Genomic DNA, 26267 nt, shown 5'->3' on the forward strand with positions numbered 1-26267 from the left:
AGCCTAGTTTGGGACACGGCCCGCACGGGAGTAAAGAAAGAAGCATAGAGAGGGCTCTATGGACGTTTTATGGGAAGCTTCGGGCAAATAAGCATGACGGTAGGAAGTTATTTTATGTTATTCTCCGCAGTGTCTGTGCATTATTGATTTAGTGGGTCCCTAATTAACAATGTAGGTTCAAAACTCTCAGTATCTCTCAATCTTCCATCTCACTTTTGTTTGCTAGCTTAACGCGGCAGTGCAGCGCTGTCTGTTGTGGAAGATAGACAGTCTTCATTTAGCCTGCTTGTTTTTTTGTGGTTTTAAGTAGAAAATTCGGCGAAGTTGGCTGAGGGGAGGAGACAGAAGTTACGAGAGAGAAAGAGAGAGACCAACTGTAGGCTATACAGCCGTTTATAAACAGGCATAAAAGTGTCATATAAGTATGCGATTAATTTAGATTAATTAATCACAGAGCCTGTAATTAATTAGATACATTTTTTTAATCGCTTGACAGCCCTACATATTACATTAAAATATGTTTAAGACTAAACTTAACTTGTGCCTCATGGTGGGGGAAAGTGAGACAGTGTCTCACTTTCCCCCACAGCATTTGGCTCACTTTCCCCACCACAATTTGAGAAAAAACTACCTCTCTTAGCATTTCAGGCTAATCTTTAGCTAATATCATCACCTGGCTTTTATATGTTGGTAGTTCATCAACACGTATGGTATAAGTTTTTCTACGTGAATACATTTACTTTGGCACAACAGCTGATTAAGTTGACAGCAATAAAATTTACTTTTACATGCAAAATACCTATTTTGGTGAAAAAAACATGCTTACCACAGCACCATGAGGTCCTCTCTTTTAGGGCCATGGGGAAATGAGAGGGGCTTGAAAACATCTCACATGACCACAAATGTTTTCCGTTGCCTAGATACAGGGGGTGGCTCACATTACCCGATGCCTCAGATTCCCCCGTTCGATGCCCCTTTTGACTTCATAGGGGTCAAAGGTCAACCAGCAGAATGTAAATTATATACAAAAGCATCGCGATCAATACATTACAGACTTAACTATTCAGTTAACTCTTTACAGTCTCTTCTGTAAAATGGGACATAAGTTACCTATAATGCTCACCTTGATTGGTTTTTCTCATTGCTAGTATACTGTATATGTTTTTCTTGGATTTGGGCTTTTCAAGCTTTACATTGTGCAGGGCAATTGGTATATTAAATGCTGAACATGAATGCTGGACGTCTTTTTCAGCTGAACGTATGCATGTTTTCCGTTGCCTAGATACAGGGGGTGGCTCACATTACCCGATGCCTCAGATTCCCCCGTTCGATGTCCCTTTTGACTTCATAGGGGTCAAAGGTCAACCAGCAGAATGTAAATTATATACAAAAGCATCGCGATCAATAAATTACAGACTTAACTATTCAGTTAACTCTTTACAGTCTCTTCTTCCATTACTGTAAAATGGGACATAACTTACCTATAATGCTCACCTTGATTGGTTTTTCTCATTGCTAGTATACTGTATATGTTTTTCTTGGTTTTGGGCTTTTCAAGCAGACATTGTGCAGGGCAATTGGTATATTAAATGCTGAACATGAATGCTGGACGTCTTTTTCAGCTGAACGTATGCATGTCAGCATATGATTAACAGCATACTACTTGAACATTTGCTGATACACATTGTAATTGAAAGAACACCACAACACAAACAAATGAATATAAACCATCTCTGCAAATCAAAGACAAGTTCAAACACACTTTCCTTCTGTCTGCCACACACACACACACACACACACACACACACACACACACACACACACACACACACACACACACACACACACACACACACACACACACACACACACACACACACACACACACACACACACACACACACACACACACACACAGTGTTCAGAGTGCACTGGGTTCAGTCTTTTATGAAAGGTGTGTGAATAAACTAAGGAGTGGTGTTTTCACTTGTGGACCATCACATGCAAATAAACAGGTCTGGGGAATTAGCTAAATATTGAAAGAGAAGTGAGAATGGATAGACAGAGAGATACAACATACAACACGTCAACAGATCAACAGGCAGGGAGAAAGTGAGGAGGTTGTTAATGTAAAGAGCATTTCCACTGAGGTTTGTGATTAAAGATGTGTTGTAAGGCAAATTACCTTGTTTTTTTATATGATTTATAAGACAATTACAGTAATAAAACTACAGTTAAGTGATGAGACTTGCTTAAGAAGAGCTGCAGCTTGTCTGGAAAGAAGACAAGAGTAATCCATTGCAGTGGGGGGAGGCATCACAGCGTGTTTTAAGGCGAACTGTTTGGATTTAGCTGGACTAGACCTGCGATTGCAAAAGTAGCATTAGCGTTTTTTTTCTCAATAATTAGCATATTTTTCTTCAGCGCAATGGTGCTTGTGTTAATAACCCATTGCAGAACAATGCTCTTGTACATGTGTTCACTTGTATAGTGTGGACTTGGATATCATGGAATAATAAATGATATAAAGCAGTGGTAAAGTATTTCCTGCTGAGTCTATTACCATAAACCAGGGATCACCAACACAGTGCCCGCGGGCACCAGGTAGCCCGCAAGGACCATATGAGGTGCCCGCAGGCCTGTTCTAGAAATAGCATAATAATCTGTTTCCCACCTTTTTTAAATCATTGTTGATAATTATTGTGAGAAATCATTAACATGATCAGTGTCTTCACATAGATGAGTATCATTAATAATAATATATAACTAAAGGCAAACCGAGCAAATTTGTTATTTCAGAAGAGTGTATCAAACTGGGTGCCCTTCGTATGACTCAGTACCCATGAAGTAGCCCTCAGGTTCAAAAAGGTTGGCGACCCCTGCCATAAACACACTCATTGTGAAAAAAAATCTGAATGTGTAGTTTGATCTCTTTCATATATAGTCTATGAGTTTGATATAGGTTATCGATGTATCTCAAATATGTATGATGAAATGCTGACTGGACTGTCTGTTTGTAATCTTTATGTAGAAGCCTACCAGTTCAATTTGATTATTTATTGAACAACATTGCCCCCTGGTGGAAATATATATGTAACTGATTTCCTTTTGGTTGCACACCAATTCAGGTGACGTAGTCCATCCATGCTTGGTATGCATACACACTTTCTAATTGGAGTATCAGGCAACTGAATTGCTCTAAACACGATACACATTGAGCTATACACCCACATTTTCAACAGAGAAAGAAAGTCACAAGGTAAATAACAGTATTTAAGTAAATGCATTAAGTTGTTTTACAGTTCCTGAGTAGGTCTTGCTTTATATTCCTGAACAACTACGTTTAATAGGGCATATTGGTGTGCTGTAGCCTAATTTCTGTGGGCTAATAGTTTTACCTATTAGCTTAGCCTACATGTAGCCTACTCAATGACCTCAAACATATTTCTCAGTCATACATACTGTATATGCTGAATGATACAATATATTTGTGAAAATCTCTGTCCAGTTTTCTATTTGTTTGATGCGATATCAAATGTTTACATGCTGCTTTGTCTTAAGTGTAAATCTGTTGAGCTAAACAGAGCAGAGACACAACACTTTTACATCCACATTCATTCAAGAAAAGGCAATACTTTATCATTTAAAGCAGGGGTGTCCAAACTTAGTGAGCAGGGCCACTCACTAGAGTCGCCTTAATTTTCACTGCTTGTTTCGAACAGGACTCAAACCACAGTCTCCTACTACTCCACAGTCAAAGATATTGTCCAGTTCACTATCTGGAAATGGAGATGGTCTGGGTTTTTTCTCGTCTGTTCTCACTTACAGTGAACACAGAAAGTATTTGCAGCACTTCACTTTTTCCACATTTCGTCATGTTACAGCCTGGAATAAGGCTGGATTCAATTAATGTTTTTCCTCAAAATTCTACACACAATACCCCAAACAGAAAACATAAAGAAATGTTTGCAATTTTATTTTAGAAACAAAGAACGAAAATATAATATGACTAGGGCTGTCAAGCGATTAAAAAAAACAATCTAATTAATTACAGGCTCTGTGATTAATTAATCTAAATTAATCGCATACTTATATGACACTTTTATACCTGTTTGTAAACAGCTGTATAGCCTACTACAGTTTGTTTCTGTCTCTCTCTCTCTCTCGCGCACGCGCTCGCTCTCCGTCTCTCGTAACTTCTGTCTCCTCCCCTCAGCCAGCTTTATACATGAAAGAACTAGCGCCGAAGTTTCTCAAAAAAAACAAGCAGACAAAATTACGACTTTCCATCTCCCACAACAGATAGCGCTGCACTGCCACCATTTCGTAGGCAAAAATATTGACACACACACACGGGGCGGGTGCTAGACAGCTAGCAAACAAAATTGGAGGAAGATTGAGAGATAGGCCTACTGTTTTGAACCTAGCCTACATTGTTGCACCCACTAAATCAATAATGCACGGACACTGCGGAGAATTAAGTAAGATGTCTTCCTACCTTCATGCATCCCATAAACCGTCCATAGAGCCCTCGAGTCGGCCCCTTTCCCCTGCTTCTATCTTTACCTTTCTCCCTTTAACCCACGCGCCCGGCCCGGCGAGCTACAAGTGCAGCTCCGCACCACTTTTGCACCGGGTCAAAAGGCATTATAGAAGTGCGATTAATCTGCGTTATTTTTTTTAATCGCGTTAATTTTTCTGTGATTAATTAATCGAAATTAACGCGTTAATTTGACAGCCCTAAATATTAACATAATTATTCACAGCCTTTACATACCTGCTCGAGCTCCACCAGGTAGGATGGGGAGCATCGGTGCACAGCCATTTTTAGATCCTTCCAGAAATGTTCCATGGGATTCAAGTCTGGGCTCTGGCTGGGCCACTCTAGGACATTCACAGAGTTGTCCTGAAGCAGCTCCTTCCATATCTTGTCTGTGTTCTTAGGGTCATCCTGTTGAAAGATGAACCGTCGCCCCAGTCTGAGGTCAAGAGCGCTCTGGAGCAGGTTTTCTTCCATGTCTCTGTACATTGCTGCATTCATCTTTCCCTCAATCCTGACTTGACTTGTCTCCCAGTTCCTGCCGCTTAAAACATCCCCACAGCATGATGCTGCCACCACCATGCTTCACTGTAGGGATGGTATGGCCAGGTGATGAGCAAGTTTCCTCCAAACAAAACACTTGGCATTCACGCCAAAGAGTTCGATCTTTGTCTTAATCAGACCAGAGCATTTTGTTTCTCATGGTCTGAGGGTCTTTCAGGTGCTTTTTGGCTGGGGCTCCCGTCTGGCCACACTACCATACAGGCCTGATTAGTGGAGTGCTGGTTGTCCTTCTGGAAGGTTCTCCTCTCTCCACAGAGGAACCCTGGAGCTCTGTCAGAGTGACCATCGGGTTATTAGCCACCTCCCTAACTAAACCCCTTCTCCACTGATCACTAAGTTTAGAGGGGCGGCCAACTCTAGAAAGAGTCCTGGTGGTTTCAAACTTCTTCCATTAACGGATGATGGAGGCCACGGTGCTCATTGGGACCTATAAAGCAACAGAAATGTTTCTGTACCCTTCCCCAGATCTGTGCCTCGAGACAATCCTGTCTCGGAGGTCTGCAGACAATTCCTTCGACTTCATGCTTGTTTTGTGGTCTGACATGCTCTGTTAACTGTGAGACCTTAATAGACAGGTGTGTGCCTTTCCAAATCATGTCCAAACAACTGAATTTACCACAGGTGGACTCCATGTAGAAACACTTCAAGGATGATCAGTGGAAACAGAATGCACCTGAGCTCAATTTTGAGCTTGATCGCAAAGGCTGTGAATACTTATGTACAATTGATTTCTTTGTTTTTAATTTTTAATACATTTGCAAAAATCTTGACCAACTTCAAACTTTTTAAGTTGTCATTATGGGGTATTATGTGTGGAATTTTGAGGAAATTATTCATTTAATCCAGCTTTATTCCAGGCTGTAACATAAATGAAATGTGGAAAAAGTGAAGCGCTTTGAATACTTTTTGTATGCACTGCACTCAGTGGGAGCAGTGATGATGACGTAAGTCCTCGGTGATCGCGCATTGATTTTAATCCTTCTGCTGTACGTACAGGTTTTTTCTTGGCAGTAGAATCAACAACTGAAACATTTCGTGGGCGCTTCTTGAGCGACACCATACCATACTGACAAATACAGAAACAGTTTTGTGGAGCTGATAGGCTTTATTAACTTTGTGTCAACTCATTTGGCACCGGCTGAAATGTAACCAACATTCATTCATGTGAAAATGTGACGCAGTGTAGCTTCAAATGTATTTTGAATCAAGTTACAGCAGAGTTATAGTGTGCTGCAAGAGGTGATTGAGCCAACAATGTAAATCAAGTAGTGGTCATATTTTGAGCTGCTTGTTGATCATCAGGCTTTTCTCTGGGTCAGAAATGTTCAGTTGGAGGAGGCTAGTATGATGCTGGGGTAAGAGGAGATAGTTCTTCCCTTCATACTCAGCAGAGGCACTTCATCATCATAATGAGGGCAAATTGTGAAAATCTGGGAATAAATTCCTTACCACTAGCTTTCTTCACCGATGTGTTTGTAAAGGTGTCTGTTAACACATCTTCAAAAGTTGAAGTTCAACTCCCCTTAAATCCGTGAGAGTCCATGGGCCAGACCAGGGGCCTCATTTATCAAATTGTGTGTAGGATTTGCGTTGGAAGGGTGCTTTCGTAGGATTTAGGGCAATGCGTGCCCACAGAGAGATTCGGATTTATGAAAAAGTGCTCACGCACGTCCTACGCCTGTTTCCTTTTGTAAATCACATTAAATCCTAAATGTGGTGCAGCCTTTGCGGGCTCACGTAATGCCCATACTTACCCAATACATAGTCATTGAAACGCCACAAATTAATATCATTTACTGAGTGCATGAAAGCGATTGTGACAAACGCCGACTGGAACTTATTCCCAGATTGGCCAAAGATGTAATAATATTGGGTGGTCCTCTCAATTTCTTAAGGGATCCTGTGATACTGAGCCTCCTATCTTTGGCTTCTCCTCCATGTCTGTGCTGTGAGATGAATCTGAAAGGAAAATAGTGTAAATTAGTCTGACTGACTCACAATAAAGAGATAAACAGCAGGCAAATGTAATTTGTATTTTAGCTGTCAAAAGTATATATATATATATGAGTGATTCTTGAGAAGTGGGACAAAACAGGGTGCAATGTTGAAAAAATACAAACCCTATGTTTCGGCAAATTAAATTACATGTATGCATCCAACATATACTAAACTACTGAGCTAAGCGTTTTCTTTACCGTCATTGGCCTATCACCACCGTCAGATGTGAACTCTGTCAGATTTCCTGTCTGACGGTGTTGACATATTTAATGTTTCTTAAACATAACAAATGGAATTTATCTAGTAGCCATTTCGTTTTTCTGTTGATGTTAGGTGCTAGTATGAACTACTTCAGGAAAATAAAATGATCAAAGAATTTCAAATATCTTCTTCAGAAATTGTAAGTCTGTGTTGACATATCATGGTTGTGACACAGGACTTTCAAGATTCGGAATGTAAAACATTCTAAAACTACAACACTTTTCAGAGCCTGCCTGACTCTAATGTACTCTGCAGAGGTAGAATTTGACAAGAGGTCCTTCAAAGTGACAGCTGCCCCTTATTTCGCCTGATTTAATTACATTTCACATAATAAAATGTCTGATGGTGTTGACCTACAGTTAAGTGGTCCCACCACTTAGAATCCTTATAAAACATGTATGTGTTGTAGAACTGTTTTTATTGATATGAGAGATTATTTAGTGTTGCTTTTGATGAAAAAAGCTATTTTCAATCATTAAAGTACATTTTTAAAAGGTTTAATGATGAAAGATTGAAACCTTCTCTGAGGACACACTGTTTTGGACGTTGTGAGAAGATAACAAGTGTCATATATTTGACATAATAATGATACAATTAAATTTAAGGGATAATTGTGATCCAGACATTCTATTCTTAATCCCTAATAACATCTACAATTTTAAATATTTTTAGTTTTAAAGATAACAGCAGTTACATATGGAAGACGGCCTTTTGTCCCGGTTCTCAAGAATCACTGATATATAAAACAAGACCTTCCCCCACATCATTTATATTTGTATTTTAGTTGAATTCCCCCTTACTAATTTATCTGAATATAACAGTATTGGTTTGGCAAAACTTTAATAATAAACAGTTATTTATTTTACACTTTTGCAAACTTTTAAATAAAAAGTTACATTTAAAATCTTCATATTTATCGTTGTGTTTCTATTTTGTTACTCCAGATTCCTGATATTTGAGTTTTGACACCCCAGCTCTGCTGTATACTTTCAAACTTCAGTACTGCTTCAGCAAGATAAAGAACACGCGCTACAGAGCCTGTTGAGAGAGAAGGGGCTATGTGGTAGTCTACAATGCCTTCATGGAGGCCCCTTATAGATTCATGGAGGCCCCTTATAGATTCATTCTGGCTGGACAGTTAACTCATACCCTGTGTCATCAGACATCCAGCCTCCCCCATCCATTGCATCTCACTGTACTTGTACAAATATCTCTGAAAATGAATTCCAATGTCCTGGGTATCTAGGAGTTTGCTTAGCACAGGTGGAGGTTCATTTTTTAGCTGTTCACTCTCTCCATGTGTTTAAATACCGGATTTTTTTTTTACCTGACTCGCTTTTTCTATGGATGTGCTGGACATAGAGGAACAGCAGGAACAGGCAAAGGCCGAGGAATGATGCTATTGTACAACACAACAGGAAAGCGTAACTGCCATGACTGTGGATCACCTGCAGGTAGACACACACACACGCACACACGCGCTCACACACACACACACACGCACACACACACACACACACACACACACACACACACACACACACACACACACACACACACACACACACACACACACACACACACACACACACACACACACACACACACACACACACACACACACACACACACACACACACACACACAACTTGTTATCAAATAGCAATCGAAGCTGGAAAGCAACATAGTCATGAACAAGTTTATAATAAAAGTGTTAATTTATTCAAACACAGCAGGCTGCTACTGCAACACTAATCCATGCAGACAACGATGCCTGTTCCAGACAATGCTAAAACACTTCAAAATGTGGTGGAAGTTGAAATCCACAGCAGGATTTCCATACTTTTGTTGTTTTGATTGCTATCAAATGTGCACGAGGCAGTCAGTTATACAGTACTGTGAAGGAAATTATATTTCAAAAGAAACAAGCATTATGACAAAATAACCCTGGATAATATCATGTCAAAAGGATGGAAGTGTTGGTTTGAACTTTGTCAATTTTGTTAAGAAAATACACAATGACACTGGTGAAAAAATGTCTTACAGATCCAACAAGCAGCTGCAGCATCATCTCTCCTGTGCTGGCACTGGTCACCAGGACAGTTGTGGCACAACCTTTAAAACACCAAAGATAGACAGAAATATCTACATTACGGAGGACTAATGATCACTGATTAATTGATAAATAAATAAGTGAATACTAGGACTAGGATTGTATAATGACAAGGACACACATATTTACTTTCACTGACTGTTTTCACATCACAGATGATCCATTAAGGCATTGAATCGTGGGTCTAACAGGAAAACACAAGACTAATGTAGGCTCTATAGATGTTTGGTGTGACCAGCTGCCCTGCCAGTGCACAGAACTGATGTTAAAATGTATTGAAGTCATTGTTTTCTCTGGATTTCTTAATAAATATACTTGTTTTTATTGAAAAGGGTACTTTTTATTCCTCCATGTATAGTACAGGTGAAACTCGAAAAATTAGAATATCGTGCAAAAGTTCATTTATTTCAGTAATTCAACTTTAAAGGTGAAACTAATATATTATATAGACTCATTACATGCAAAGTGAGATATGTGAAGCCTTTATTTGTTATAATTGTGATTATTATGGCTTACAGTTTATAAAAACCCCAAATTCAAAATCTCAGAAAATTAGAATATTACATAAAATCAATAAAAAAAATATTTTAAATACAGAAATGTCCGCCCTCTAGAAAGTATAATCATGCATATGTACTAAGTACTTGGTTTGGGCCCCTTTTGCACGAATGATTGCCTAAATGCGGCGTGGCATGGATGCTATCAGCCTGTGGCACTGCTGAGGTGTTATGGAAGCCCAGGTTGTGTCATGATCCCGCTTGGGCCTCTTGGCCTTGTGTTGTGTTTTCCCTGTTACCCTTGTCTTTGTGCTGGTCTAATTGTAGGGTTGGAGCCAGGTGTGCTGGAGTCAATTACCAGCATTCACAGCTGCCATCAATCATCATCAACTGCTCTTTATATACCCGGGCCTACCTTCCAGACACTGCCAGATTGTAGCTTCTGTTTCCACACAGTCAGTTCTCTCTCTAGCTCACCTGTTTGCAGCTCCGCTTTTTTGCACTTTTTCCTGGCTAACTCCTGTTTTCTCTGCCACAGTTCTCCCGGCCTGACTCCAGCCACCAGCTCCAGCCCTCGCCCACCAGCACTACCCCCCGGACTCCTCCTGCCTGCCTGCTCTAGCCTGCTCCCTCTCAGCCTCCTGGACTTGCCCCGTTGCTCTCTCCCTGGACCCCCATGCCAGCCAGTTTCCCTCCCCGGATCACGGTCCTAACGGATGATTATACTTTCTGGGTTCTCCTAAAATAAATCTTCTTTTTTACTTATACTGTCTCCGCGCCTGTGTCCTCCAGACCCAACCGTTACAGGTTGCTTTGATAGAGGCCTTTAGCTCGTCTGTAGTGTTGGGTCTGGTGTGTCTCATCTGCCTCTTGACAATACTCTATAGTTTCTCTATTGGGTTCAGGTCAGGAGAGTTGTCTGGCCAATCAACACAGTAATACCATGGTCAGTCAACCAGTTTCTTGTGGTTTTGGCACTGTGGACAGGTGTCATGTCTTGCAGGAAAAAGTAATTCAGCATCTCCATAAAGCTTGTCAACAGACAGAAGCATGAAGTGCTCTAAAATCTCCTGGTAGACAGCTGTGGTGACTTTAGACTTGATAACACAGTGGACCAACACCATCAGATGACATGGTGCCTCAAATCATCACTGACTGTTGAAACTTGACAGTGGTCTTCAAGCCCCTTGGATTTTATGCCCCTCCACTCTTCCTCTAGACTGTGGGACCTTGATTTCCAAATTAAATGCAACATTTAATTTGGATCAGTGATGATTTGAGGTATCATGTCATCTGCTGCTGTTGGTCCACTGTGTTATCAAGTCCAAAGTCACCACAGCCATCTACCAGAAGATTTTAGAGCACTTCATGCTTCTGTCTGTTGACAAGCTTTATGGTGATGACAATTTCCATTTCCAGCTAGACTTGGCACCTGCCCACAGTACCATAAACCACTGGTAACTGGTTGACTGACCATGGTATTACTGTGCATGAATGGCCAGACAACTCTCCTGACCTGAACTCCATAGAGAAACTATGGACTATTGTCAAGCGGAAGATGATACACACCAGACCCAACAATACAGAGGAGCTGAAGGCCACTATCAAAGCAACCTGGGCTTCCATAACACCTCAGCAGTGCCACAGACTGATAGCATCCATGCCACACCGCAAGAATGAGGCAAGAATTCATGCAACAGGGGCCCAAACCAAGTACTTAGTACATATGCATGATTATACTTTCTAGAGGGCCGACATTTCTGTATTTACATTTTTTTTTATTGATTTTATGTAATATTCTAATATTCTGAGATTTTGAATTTGGGGTTTTTATAAACTGTAAGCCATAATAATCACAATTATAACAAATAAAGGCTTCACATATCTCACTTTGCATGTAATGAGTCTATATAATATATTAGTTTCACCTTTAAAGTTGAATTACTGAAATAAATGAACTTTTGCACGATATTCTAATTTTTCGAGTTTCACCTGTATGTGACTTTGACAGATTAGCTGATGCTAAGTGTGTGTGTTTGTGTCAGAATGTGTGTGTTGGTTTACCTTTGTAGTCCAATATGTCCTCTGTATAAGCCAGCATGGAGGGGAACACACTGCTGATGCACAGTCCCAACACACAAGTACCAATAAAGAGAAACGCAGAGCTGGTATAAAAGATCATCAAAAGGCATTGCACCAGTATGACTCCCACCTGAGAAAGACACAGAAGCAGACAGTAAGAGTAAGAGAATGAAAATCAACATGTAGACCTGAGGGGCCCATCAGGATGAATACATATAATATATAAATATATATAATATAAATCTTAACTGAAATTTCATTTATTTTTTCATTTTCATTTAACCTTTATTTATACTCAATAGATCAATTGGGGGGTGACCCTCATTTGCAAAGCAAAAACAATACATACACACTATACAAAGCATTCAATACACAATAACTGATAAAGAGAAAAAATAATAATTGAAACATTTAGACATTGATGTAGAATGGCTGCAATTAAAATGAAATGGGTGAAAGTACAATATAGCCTAATTAAAAACGTTACAGGTGGAGTTCGGCAGATTTAAGATAATATGTTTAAATTTGTTAAAAGATATGAAGGTATTTATTTAAATTTGTTGCTGTAGGTTGCCACCCAACCTTTCCATATAAAAACAATGGTGTGTGTCATAAGCATATCCTGTGATGAACCTTAAAGCAGAGTGAAAAACAGAGTCCAGGAGTTCAAGACAACACCATAATCAAGGACAGACATGAAAACTGACTCAATAATCCTTTTCCTACTAAATAAAGGGAAGGTGGTTTTGTTCCCACAAAAATAGCCAATTTTTTGTCGCAGTCGACATCCAATATTTTTTATGTGAAAATTAAAAGTGAGTTTATCATCTATCCAGATGCCAAGGTATTTATATTCTGTTACTATTTGAATTAAAAATACATTGTTTGTAAATATATTGGAATCATTAAAATGTGTAGCTCTTGCGCTGGAGAAACATATATTTTGTTTTGTTCTGGATTAATAACAAGCCTGAGGTCCACTAGACAGCCCTGCAGGGTGTTAAAAGTGTTATTTTAGTTAAAAAAATATTTTGTAACTATATTGCCAGTGTGCTACACTGGACCTGATTGCTACGTCAAAAAAAGAACCTCAAAGGAAACAGTAGAAGCATAACTGCCTGTGTTGGTTCCATGGTCCAAAACAACAAAAATACAATTTGTTGCCAACATACATGAAGGTCAGTAATGGAACATGTCATCTCTGGAAAGGAATGACATCAATTAGGAAACCTATGTATGCCTATTAAGACATAGTGCAGAATCAGCACTGCTCATATTCTGCCGAAACCCGGGATCGAACCAGGGACCTTTAGATTTTCAGTCTAACACTCACAACTGAGCTATTAAGCTGGGGAACCTTCATCCGTATGAGGGGGGGAAGCTGGGGAACCTTCATCCGTATGAGGGGGGGGAGAAGGGGGAAAAGAAGGAAGGAGAAAAAAAGGAAAAAGGAGAAAAAAGAAGAGAAAAAAAGGAAAAAAGAGGGAAAGAAAGAGGGCGTCCACCCTCAACTACAGGGTCGGTGGTTCGATCCCCCGTCCCCCCGACACATGTCCAAGTGTTCCAGGGCAAGACACTGAAGCCTAAAAAAAAACCTTGCTCTTCAGATTGGCTTAGTCAGTGAAATGTTTTTATATTTACTTGTTTGACTATTAGTCTGTTGTTTTATTGTTGTGCATCAGTTTTTATCTTCTATTATTTGTTCTTGAGTGTCCAAAAAGCGCCCTTTAATGAATAAAATGTGTTATAATACTAGATATTATACTACTTAAGATTAGATAAATAAAAAGTCAATACCACTGTTGAAGAAATAGTGTGCACATTTAATACAAAACACATGCACCATAGTACACACACACACACACACACACACACACACACACACACACACACACACACACACACACACACATAAATAATCAAATAAAATAGTACAATAAATGAAATAAATACAAAAACACAGCACAAAGAAATATATAAGAAAGTAAATGTATATAAAAATAAAACAAGTAAATACAAAAGTTAAAACAAGGCTAAATATACATATATACACTGAGTTTTTTAAGCTTTAAGTTAAATGTATGTGTGTTGTGTGACTGACTATATGAAATGTTTTGTGTGTAGTGTATGATTATTTTTTGGCATCTGCCCTCTCCCTCCTCTTTTCCTCCTGCCACTGTTCTAATGTGTTGGTTGCTGTGACAGGACAGAAGATGTGGCCGTAGTATTGGCCATGTCCAGTTTCCTTTAAACGGGGCTGGTGACACTGGCAACACTGGTTTGTTTCTACAGTGCGAATGTAGGGTCTGCGGACAGTTGGTGGGGATGGAAGGGGAGCAGAAGGGGCAATTATTTTAGGATGCTGGGCCGGGACTTGTGGGAACAAAAAAATTGGTTGTGAAATAACGGGTTTGGGACCACAAGAAAAGGGGTAGAGGCAGGTTGAGGTGGCTGCAGTGCAAAAAGCTGCCTTTGTACAGGCAACTGGGTGGGATGGAGGTGGGGAGCCGCAGTCTTCCTCCTGTCCACTGCCTGCCCTACTGTGCTCTTTGGCAGGTTGTACTGTAATGTAGGACCAGGACGTACAGGAGCAGCAGTGGGCCTCATTTTGTGAGGTGGGAGAGGCACCGGAGCAACAGGGACTTGGGGAGGAAGGTTGAGTCCTTGCTGCAGGATGCTGAGGTCCTGCCTCTTCAGCCGCCTGTTGTTGCAGAAGGTCCTGCCACAGAGCCACGATGGTCCCCGCCTGTTGTGGGCTGACGGTGTTGCCAGGTTCAGCCCTCAGTCCCACCAAGTACTGTGCCAGGCTGTCCACTTTGTCCATCCCTGGGACACCACGCTCATCCACAGCCTGGAAAATGTCACAGTACATTTCAATCAAAAAACAAAACGAAAACACACAATATCACAGCTGTTGCAGTGTAAAGTGTCACAAGAAGACTTACCAGTTGTTGCTCAGGTGCTGCTAGGGTCCTAGCCGCGGCCCCAGAGGGACCAGCAGTGTGAGCAATGGGGAGAGGGGCCGGTAAGATGGCGGTAGTGGGAGGCACAGGAGGAGGAATGTACATTGGCAGCACAGGAGGAGGGGTGGCACAGACCGATGGCATGATCTGTTAAATGCAATAAGATTTTATTTTATTAAGCTTTTATTCATTCTTAGTATTTTTACATATTACCTTATAAACATTTTACATATTTGATTACATCATGAGCAGGTGTGCACAATGTCACAGTATGATAAAACATATGAAAAGAATAATTACCAGTTGTTGCTCAGGGGCCTCTGTACTGTCAGATGCGGAGGAGAGAGCTGGATTGCTGGCTGAGCTTGTTGTCATCACAGCGGACACGTCCAGGAGCCGGCCTGTTTCCTGCATCTGAGGGCCAAACCCCAAGGGCAGCAAACCTCCGCAGGCGTAGCATCCACTCCTCATTCCCCATCGCTCTGTGCTTTTTGAGTTTTGAAGCCATCTACCATAAATATGGAATTGTCATTTATAACAAACCAACAAACGTTTAACCACTAAATATCATTACACCTGAATATACAGCCTCCAGTGAGGGCAATGTTAATACAGTGTTGTCTAAATCAGCTAACTCTAACTAAAGTGAGATCAGTGTGTAATACATGAATAAGAATAACATGCCACAGTAGCCTAACGGTATGATTATTTTAGCATGATATTGACACAGTTCTTTTTTTCCGCTCAAAAAGAGGACAATGAGTTAACGGTTTAGTGATGTTAGGTAGGCTATAGCTTAATAATTACGAGAGTAGGTCTGCCTTCGTTTTCCCAACCAATAGCAGAACTTAATGCAGACCTACTATCGTAAATATTAAGCTGTTTTCATTTAGGAAAGCCAGATATCTGGGTGTGGAAGAAAAGCACTTATCAGGCTACCGCTACCTACATTATAAATTCAATCGGCTAAGAAGTAATGGTCACTTTATTTATGTTTAACACCGTGAACGGGCGTTTGAAAAGAGGATTAGATGCATAGAGCCGCAGCATTGTATCGGTATGACCCATAGATAGTATAGCGTTTGACCCAGCGACATGTAGCCTATAACACTGTAACACAACCGTGTGTAAACTAAACGGCGACAGTAGCAAGTTTGCTGTCAAAACTGTAATGTAGCTAATACGATATACCTAGACTTTTTTAATTTTTTTTCCGTGTGTAAACTTAACGGCGACAGTAGCCACTGCCGTGTGTAAACCAAACGGCGACAGTAACAAGTTCGCTGTCAAAGAAGCATATGATATATCAAACCGTAACGTCTGATTATAATCATTCATTTACCTGTAGATAGCCTACATTTTACCATGTGTAAACTAAACGGCGACAGTAGCAAGTTCGCTGTCAAAGAAACACATGATATTATATCAAACTGTAACGTCTGATTATAATCATTCATTTATTCACGTCTGAACATTATAATTGTACATACCTTTTACTTTCCCCGTTATTCTCCGTCTTTTCTTCTCCTCTCTTTTCTTCTCTTCTCTTCTCGCATCTCTCGCCCACTGCTAGTGAGTGATTGACAGCTCGTCCACGGTCCCTGAATGTAAGGCCCGCCCCTGAAAGAATGCCCTCGGGACTTGATTGGCCGGTGAAAGAGTGGACTATCCATTTCATTGGCTGTAGAATGATTGTTCTCGGGCCTCCATTGGACGCGAAATACAGTCGAACGGAGGCAAAGTGCCGCTATTTCGGCTCAAATTTCTGCTGTATGCTGCAAATTTCGGAAAAAACTTTGCACAAACCAGTATGGTGCTGTTGCTCTGTGATAGAGCATCTGACTGAAATAGTAACAGTGCAGAATTAGGGATTACAATGCCAGTGTGCTACACTGGACAAGATTGCTAGGTGTAAAAGAAGAACCTCAAAGGAAACAGTAGAAGCATAACTGCCAGTGTTGGTTACAAGGTCCAAAACAACAACAATACGATAGCAGATATTTGTTGCCAACATACATGTGCTTTTTTGTTCAAGTGAAAGCCAGTAAGGAAAACATGTCATCTCTGGAAAGGAATGACCTATGACATCAATTAGGAAACCTATAGATGCTTATTAACACATACAGTGCGGAATCAGATCATTCAATGTCCTCTTCTCCGAGGAAACACTTCTTAAAACACTGCTCATGTTCTGCCGAAACCCGGGATCGAACCAGGGACATTTAGATCTTCAGTCTAACGCTCTCCCAACTGAGCTATTTCGGCTCAAATTTCAGCTCTATGCTGCAAATTTCGGAAAAAACTTTGCACAAACCAATATGGTGCTGTTGCTCTGTGATAGAGCATCTGACTGAATTGGCAACAGTGCAGAATTAGGGATTACAATGCCAGTGAGCTACACTGGACCTGATTGCTAGGTGAAAAGAAGAACCTCAAAGGAAACAGTTGAAGCATAACTGCCAGTGTTGGTTCCATGGTCCAAAACAACAACAATACGATAGCAGATATTAGTTGCCAAAATACATATGCTTTTTTGTTCAAGTGAAGGCCAGTAAGGAAAACATGTCATCTCTGGAAAGGAATGACCCAATGACCTATGACATCAATTAGGAAACCTATATATGCTTATTACCACATACAGTGCGGAATCAGATCATTCAATGTCCTCTTCTCCGAGGAAACACTTCTTAAAACACTGCTCACGTTCTGCCGAAACCCGGGATCGAACCAGGGACATTTAGATCTTCAGTCTAACGCTCTCCCAACTGAGCTATTTCGGCTCAAATTTCAGCTCTATGCTGCAAATTTCGGAAAAAACTTTGCACAAACCAGTATGGTGCTGTTGCTCTGTGATAGAGCATCTGACTGAATTGGCAACAGTGCAGAATTAGGGATTACAATGCCAGTGAGCTACACTGGACCTGATTGCTAGGTGAAAAGAAGAACCTCAAAGGAAACAGTAGAAGCATAACTGCCAGTGTTGGTTCCATGGTCCAAAACAACAACAATACGATAGCAGATATTTGTTGCCAAAATACATATGCTTTTTTGTTCAAGTGTAGGCCAGTAAGGAAAACATGTCATCTCTGGAAAGGAATGACCCAATGACCTATGACATCAATTAGGAAACGTATATATGCTTATTACCACATACAGTGCGGAATCAGATCATACAATGTGCTCTTCTCCAAGGAAACACTTCTTAAAACACTGCTCATGTTCTGCCGAAACCAGGGATCGAACCAGGGACCTTTAGATCTTCAGTCTAACGCTCTCCCAACTGAGCTATTTCGGCTCAAATTTCAGCTCTATGCTGCAAATTTCGGAAAACACTTTGCACAAACCAGTATGGTGCTGTTGCTCTGTGATAGAGCATCTGATTGAATTGGCAACAGTGCAAAATTAGGGATTAAAATGCCAGTGAGCTACACTGGACCTGATTGCTAGGTGAAAAGAAGAACCTCAAAGGAAACAGTAGAAGCATAACTGCCAGTGTTGGTTCCATGGTCCAAAACAACAACAATACAATAGCAGATATTTGTTGCCAAAATACATATGCTTTTTTGTTCAAGTGAAGGCCAGTAAGGAAAACATGTCATCTCTGGAAAGGAATGACCCAATGACCTATGACATCAATTAGGAAACCAATATATGCTTATTACCACATACAGTGTGGAATCAGATCATTCAATGTCCTCTTCTCCGAGGAAACACTTCTTAAAACACTGCTCATGTTCTGCCGAAACCCGGGATCGAACCAGGGACATTTAGATCTTCAGTCTAACGCTCTCCCAACTGAGCTATTTCGGCTCAAATTTCAGCTCTATGCTGCAAATTTCGGAAAAAACTTTGCACAAACCAATATGGTGCTGTTGCTCTGTGATAGAGCATCTGACTGAATTGGCAACAGTGCAAAATTAGGGATTAAAATGCCAGTGAGCTACACTGGACCTGATTGCTAGGTGAAAAGAAGAACCTCAAAGGAAACAGTAGAAGCATAACTGCCAGTGTTGGTTCCATGGTCCAAAACAACAACAATACAATAGCAGATATTTGTTAACAAAATACATATGCTTTTTTGTTCAAGTGAAGGCCAGTAAGGAAAACATGTCATCTCTGGAAAGGAATGACCCAATGACCTATGACATCAATTAGGAAACGTATATATGCTTATTAGCACATACAGTGCGGAATCAGATCATTCAATGTCCTCTTCTCCGAAGAAACACTTCTTAAAACACTGCTCATGTTCTGCCGAAACCCGGGATCGAACCAGGGACATTTAGATCTTCAGTCTAACGCTCTCCCAACTGAGCTATTTCGGCTCAAATTTCAGCTCTATGCTGCAAATTTCGGAAAAAACTTTGCACAAACCAATATGGTGCTGTTGCTCTGTGATAGAGCATCTGACTGAATTGGCAACAGTGCAGAATTAGGGATTACAATGCCAGTGAGCTACACTGGACCTGATTGCTAGGTGAAAAGAAGAACCTCAAAGGAAACAGTAGAAGCATAACTGCCAGTGTTGGTTCCATGGTCCAAAACAACAACAATACGATAGCAGATATTTGTTGCCAAAATACATATGCTTTTTTGTTCAAGTGTAGGCCAGTAAGGAAAACATGTCATCTCTGGAAAGGAATGACCCAATGACCTATGACATCAATTAGGAAAAGTATATATGCTTATTACCACATACAGTGCGGAATCAGATCATACAATGTGCTCTTCTCCAAGGAAACACTTCTTAAAACACTGCTCATGTCCTGCCGAAACCAGGGATCGAACCAGGGACCTTTAGATCTTCAGTCTAACGCTCTCCCAACTGAGCTATTTCGGCTAAAATTCCAGCTCTATGCTGCAAATTTCGGAAAAAACTTTGCACAAACCAGTATGGTGCTGTTGCTCTGTGATAGAGCATCTGATTGAATTGGCAACAGTGCAAAATTAGGGATTACAATGCCAGTGAGCTACACTGGACCTGATTGCTAGGTGAAAAGAAGAACCTCAAAGGAAACAGTAGAAGCATAACTGCCAGTGTTGGTTCCATGGTCCAAAACAACAACAATACAATAGCAGATATTTGTTGCCAAAATACATATGCTTTTTTGTTCAAGTGAAGGCCAGTAAGGAAAACATGTCATCTCTGGAAAGGAATGATCCAATGACCTATGACATCAATTAGGAAACCTATATATGCTTATTACCACATACAGTGTGGAATCAGATCATTCAATGTCCTCTTCTCCGAGGAAACACTTCTTAAAACACTGCTCATGTTCTGCCGAAACCCGGGATCGAACCAGGGACATTTAGATCTTCAGTCTAACGCTCTCCCAACTGAGCTATTTCGGCTCAAATTTCAGCTCTATGCTGCAAATTTCGGAAAAAACTTTGCACAAACCAATATGGTGCTGTTGCTCTGTGATAGAGCATCTGACTGAATTGGCAACAGTGCAAAATTAGGGATTAAAATGCCAGTGAGCTACACTGGACCTGATTGCTAGGTGAAAAGAAGAACCTCAAAGGAAACAGTAGAAGCATAACTGCCAGTGTTGGTTCCATGGTCCAAAACAACAACAATACAATAGCAGATATTTGTTAACAAAATACATATGCTTTTTTGTTCAAGTGAAGGCCAGTAAGGAAAACATGTCATCTCTGGAAAGGAATGACCCAATGACCTATGACATCAATTAGGAAACGTATATATGCTTATTAGCACATACAGTGCGGAATCAGATCATTCAATGTCCTCTTCTCCGAAGAAACACTTCTTAAAACACTGCTCATGTTCTGCCGAAACCCGGGATCGAACCAGGGACATTTAGATCTTCAGTCTAACGCTCTCCCAACTGAGCTATTTCGGCTCAAATTTCAGCTCTATGCTGCAAATTTCGGAAAAAACTTTGCACAAACCAATATGGTGCTGTTGCTCTGTGATAGAGCATCTGACTGAATTGGCAACAGTGCAGAATTAGGGATTACAATGCCAGTGAGCTACACTGGACCTGATTGCTAGGTGAAAAGAAGAACCTCAAAGGAAACAGTAGAAGCATAACTGCCAGTGTTGGTTCCATGGTCCAAAACAACAACAATACGATAGCAGATATTTGTTGCCAAAATACATATGCTTTTTTGTTCAAGTGTAGGCCAGTAAGGAAAACATGTCATCTCTGGAAAGGAATGACCCAATGACCTATGACATCAATTAGGAAAAGTATATATGCTTATTACCACATACAGTGGGGAATCAGATCATACAATGTGCTCTTCTCCAAGGAAACACTTCTTAAAACACTGCTCATGTCCTGCCGAAACCAGGGATCGAACCAGGGACCTTTAGATCTTCAGTCTAACGCTCTCCCAACTGAGCTATTTCGGCTAAAATTCCAGCTCTATGCTGCAAATTTCGGAAAAAACTTTGCACAAACCAGTATGGTGCTGTTGCTCTGTGATAGAGCATCTGATTGAATTGGCAACAGTGCAAAATTAGGGATTACAATGCCAGTGAGCTACACTGGACCTGATTGCTAGGTGAAAAGAAGAACCTCAAAGGAAACAGTAGAAGCATAACTGCCAGTGTTGGTTCCATGGTCCAAAACAACAACAATACAATAGCAGATATTTGTTGCCAAAATACATATGCTTTTTTGTTCAAGTGAAGGCCAGTAAGGAAAACATGTCATCTCTGGAAAGGAATGACCCAATGACCTATGACATCAATTAGGAAACCAATATATGCTTATTACCACATACAGTGTGGAATCAGATCATTCAATGTCCTCTTCTCCGAGGAAACACTTCTTAAAACACTGCTCATGTTCTGCCGAAACCCGGGATCGAACCAGGGACATTTAGATCTTCAGTCTAACGCTCTCCCAACTGAGCTATTTCGGCTCAAATTTCAGCTCTATGCTGCAAATTTCGGAAAAAACTTTGCACAAACCAATATGGTGCTGTTGCTCTGTGATAGAGCATCTGACTGAATTGGCAACAGTGCAGAATTAGGGATTACAATGCCAGTGAGCTACACTGGACCTGATTGCTAGGTGAAAAGAAGAACCTCAAAGGAAACAGTAGAAGCATAACTGCCAGTGTTGGTTCCATGGTCCAAAACAACAATACGATAGCAGATATTTGTTGCCAAAATACATATGCTTTTTTGTTCAAGTGTAGGCCAGTAAGGAAAACATGTCATCTCTGGAAAGGAATGACCCAATGACCTATGACATCAATTAGGAAAAGTATATATGCTTATTACCACATACAGTGGGGAATCAGATCATACAATGTGCTCTTCTCCAAGGAAACACTTCTTAAAACACTGCTCATGTCCTGCCGAAACCAGGGATCGAACCAGGGACCTTTAGATCTTCAGTCTAACGCTCTCCCAACTGAGCTATTTCGGCTAAAATTCCAGCTCTATGCTGCAAATTTCGGAAAAAACTTTGCACAAACCAGTATGGTGCTGTTGCTCTGTGATAGAGCATCTGATTGAATTGGCAACAGTGCAAAATTAGGGATTACAATGCCAGTGAGCTACACTGGACCTGATTGCTAGGTGAAAAGAAGAACCTCAAAGGAAACAGTAGAAGCATAACTGCCAGTGTTGGTTCCATGGTCCAAAACAACAACAATACAATAGCAGATATTTGTTGCCAAAATACATATGCTTTTTTGTTCAAGTGAAGGCCAGTAAGGAAAACATGTCATCTCTGGAAAGGAATGACCCAATGACCTATGACATCAATTAGGAAACCTATATATGCTTATTACCACATACAGTGCGGAATCAGATCATTCAATGTCCTCTTCTCCGAGGAAACACTTCTTAAAACACTGCTCATGTTCTGCCGAAACCCGGGATCGAACCAGGGACATTTAGATCTTCAGTCTAACGCTCTCCCAACTGAGCTATTTCGGCTCAAATTTCAGCTCTATGCTGCAAATTTCGGAAAAAACTTTGCACAAACCAATATGGTGCTGTTGCTCTGTGATAGAGCATCTGACTGAATTGGCAACAGTGCAAAATTAGGGATTAAAATGCCAGTGAGCTACACTGGACCTGATTGCTAGGTGAAAAGAAGAACCTCAAAGGAAACAGTAGAAGCATAACTGCCAGTGTTGGTTCCATGGTCCAAAACAACAACAATACAATAGCAGATATTTGTTAACAAAATACATATGCTTTTTTGTTCAAGTGAAGGCCAGTAAGGAAAACATGTCATCTCTGGAAAGGAATGACCCAATGACCTATGACATCAATTAGGAAACGTATATATGCTTATTAGCACATACAGTGCGGAATCAGATCATTCAATGTCCTCTTCTCCGAAGAAACACTTCTTAAAACACTGCTCATGTTCTGCCGAAACCCGGGATCGAACCAGGGACATTTAGATCTTCAGTCTAACGCTCTCCCAACTGAGCTATTTCGGCTCAAATTTCAGCTCTATGCTGCAAATTTCGGAAAAAACTTTGCACAAACCAATATGGTGCTGTTGCTCTGTGATAGAGCATCTGACTGAATTGGCAACAGTGCAGAATTAGGGATTACAATGCCAGTGAGCTACACTGGACCTGATTGCTAGGTGAAAAGAAGAACCTCAAAGGAAACAGTAGAAGCATAACTGCCAGTGTTGGTTCCATGGTCCAAAACAACAACAATACGATAGCAGATATTTGTTGCCAAAATACATATGCTTTTTTGTTCAAGTGTAGGCCAGTAAGGAAAACATGTCATCTCTGGAAAGGAATGACCCAATGACCTATGACATCAATTAGGAAAAGTATATATGCTTATTACCACATACAGTGGGGAATCAGATCATACAATGTGCTCTTCTCCAAGGAAACACTTCTTAAAACACTGCTCATGTCCTGCCGAAACCAGGGATCGAACCAGGGACCTTTAGATCTTCAGTCTAACGCTCTCCCAACTGAGCTATTTCGGCTAAAATTCCAGCTCTATGCTGCAAATTTCGGAAAAAACTTTGCACAAACCAGTATGGTGCTGTTGCTCTGTGATAGAGCATCTGATTGAATTGGCAACAGTGCAAAATTAGGGATTACAATGCCAGTGAGCTACACTGGACCTGATTGCTAGGTGAAAAGAAGAACCTCAAAGGAAACAGTAGAAGCATAACTGCCAGTGTTGGTTCCATGGTCCAAAACAACAACAATACAATAGCAGATATTTGTTGCCAAAATACATATGCTTTTTTGTTCAAGTGAAGGCCAGTAAGGAAAACATGTCATCTCTGGAAAGGAATGACCCAATGACCTATGACATCAATTAGGAAACATATATATGCTTATTACCACATACAGTGTGGAATCAGATCATTCAATGTCCTCTTCTCCGAGGAAACACTTCTTAAAACACTGCTCATGTTCTGCCGAAACCCGGGATCGAACCAGGGACATTTAGATCTTCAGTCTAACGCTCTCCCAACTGAGCTATTTCGGCTCAAATTTCAGCTCTATGCTGCAAATTTCGGAAAAAACTTTGCACAAACCAATATGGTGCTGTTGCTCTGTGATAGAGCATCTGACTGAATTGGCAACAGTGCAAAATTAGGGATTAAAATGCCAGTGAGCTACACTGGACCTGATTGCTAGGTGAAAAGAAGAACCTCAAAGGAAACAGTAGAAGCATAACTGCCAGTGTTGGTTCCATGGTCCAAAACAACAACAATACAATAGCAGATATTTGTTAACAAAATACATATGCTTTTTTGTTCAAGTGAAGGCCAGTAAGGAAAACATGTCATCTCTGGAAAGGAATGACCCAATGACCTATGACATCAATTAGGAAACGTATATATGCTTATTAGCACATACAGTGCGGAATCAGATCATTCAATGTCCTCTTCTCCGAAGAAACACTTCTTAAAACACTGCTCATGTTCTGCCGAAACCCGGGATCGAACCAGGGACATTTAGATCTTCAGTCTAACGCTCTCCCAACTGAGCTATTTCGGCTCAAATTTCAGCTCTATGCTGCAAATTTCGGAAAAAACTTTGCACAAACCAATATGGTGCTGTTGCTCTGTGATAGAGCATCTGACTGAATTGGCAACAGTGCAGAATTAGGGATTACAATGCCAGTGAGCTACACTGGACCTGATTGCTAGGTGAAAAGAAGAACCTCAAAGGAAACAGTAGAAGCATAACTGCCAGTGTTGGTTCCATGGTCCAAAACAACAACAATACGATAGCAGATATTTGTTGCCAAAATACATATGCTTTTTTGTTCAAGTGTAGGCCAGTAAGGAAAACATGTCATCTCTGGAAAGGAATGACCCAATGACCTATGACATCAATTAGGAAAAGTATATATGCTTATTACCACATACAGTGCGGAATCAGATCATACAATGTGCTCTTCTCCAAGGAAACACTTCTTAAAACACTGCTCATGTCCTGCCGAAACCAGGGATCGAACCAGGGACCTTTAGATCTTCAGTCTAACGCTCTCCCAACTGAGCTATTTCGGCTAAAATTCCAGCTCTATGCTGCAAATTTCGGAAAAAACTTTGCACAAACCAGTATGGTGCTGTTGCTCTGTGATAGAGCATCTGATTGAATTGGCAACAGTGCAAAATTAGGGATTACAATGCCAGTGAGCTACACTGGACCTGATTGCTAGGTGAAAAGAAGAACCTCAAAGGAAACAGTAGAAGCATAACTGCCAGTGTTGGTTCCATGGTCCAAAACAACAACAATACAATAGCAGATATTTGTTGCCAAAATACATATGCTTTTTTGTTCAAGTGAAGGCCAGTAAGGAAAACATGTCATCTCTGGAAAGGAATGACCCAATGACCTATGACATCAATTAGGAAACCTATATATGCTTATTACCACATACAGTGTGGAATCAGATCATTCAATGTCCTCTTCTCCGAGGAAACACTTCTTAAAACACTGCTCATGTTCTGCCGAAACCCGGGATCGAACCAGGGACATTTAGATCTTCAGTCTAACGCTTTCCCAACTGAGCTATTTCGGCTCAAATTTCAGCTCTATGCTGCAAATTTCGGAAAAAACTTTGCACAAACCAATATGGTGCTGTTGCTCTGTGATAGAGCATCTGACTGAATTGGCAACAGTGCAAAATTAGGGATTAAAATGCCAGTGAGCTACACTGGACCTGATTGCTAGGTGAAAAGAAGAACCTCAAAGGAAACAGTAGAAGCATAACTGCCAGTGTTGGTTCCATGGTCCAAAACAACAACAATACA

The 26267-nt window shown here is 40.6% G+C and overlaps 1 protein-coding gene across 1 annotated transcript in view; it reads right to left on the reverse strand.

Annotated features, from left to right (window-relative positions):
* Positions 1–6387: 6387 nt before the first annotated feature.
* LOC307249794 (major facilitator superfamily domain-containing protein 4A-like) overlaps positions 6388–26267 on the reverse strand; it is a gene marked incomplete at its 5' end in the record, with an annotated part of 106552 nt that continues 86672 nt past the window's right edge. The window contains 4 exons of the mRNA XM_080026646.1: positions 6388–7063; positions 8691–8811; positions 9408–9478; positions 12038–12185. Of these exons, the coding sequence (XP_079882772.1) occupies positions 6987–7063; positions 8691–8811; positions 9408–9478; positions 12038–12185 (417 nt within the window). The 3' untranslated portion in view covers positions 6388–6986. The remainder of the gene's footprint in view (positions 7064–8690; positions 8812–9407; positions 9479–12037; positions 12186–26267) is intronic.

Source organism: Ammodytes marinus, assembly GCF_949987685.1.
Source record: "Ammodytes marinus genome assembly, chromosome: 4".
Classification (NCBI taxonomy): domain Eukaryota; kingdom Metazoa; phylum Chordata; class Actinopteri; order Uranoscopiformes; family Ammodytidae; genus Ammodytes; species Ammodytes marinus.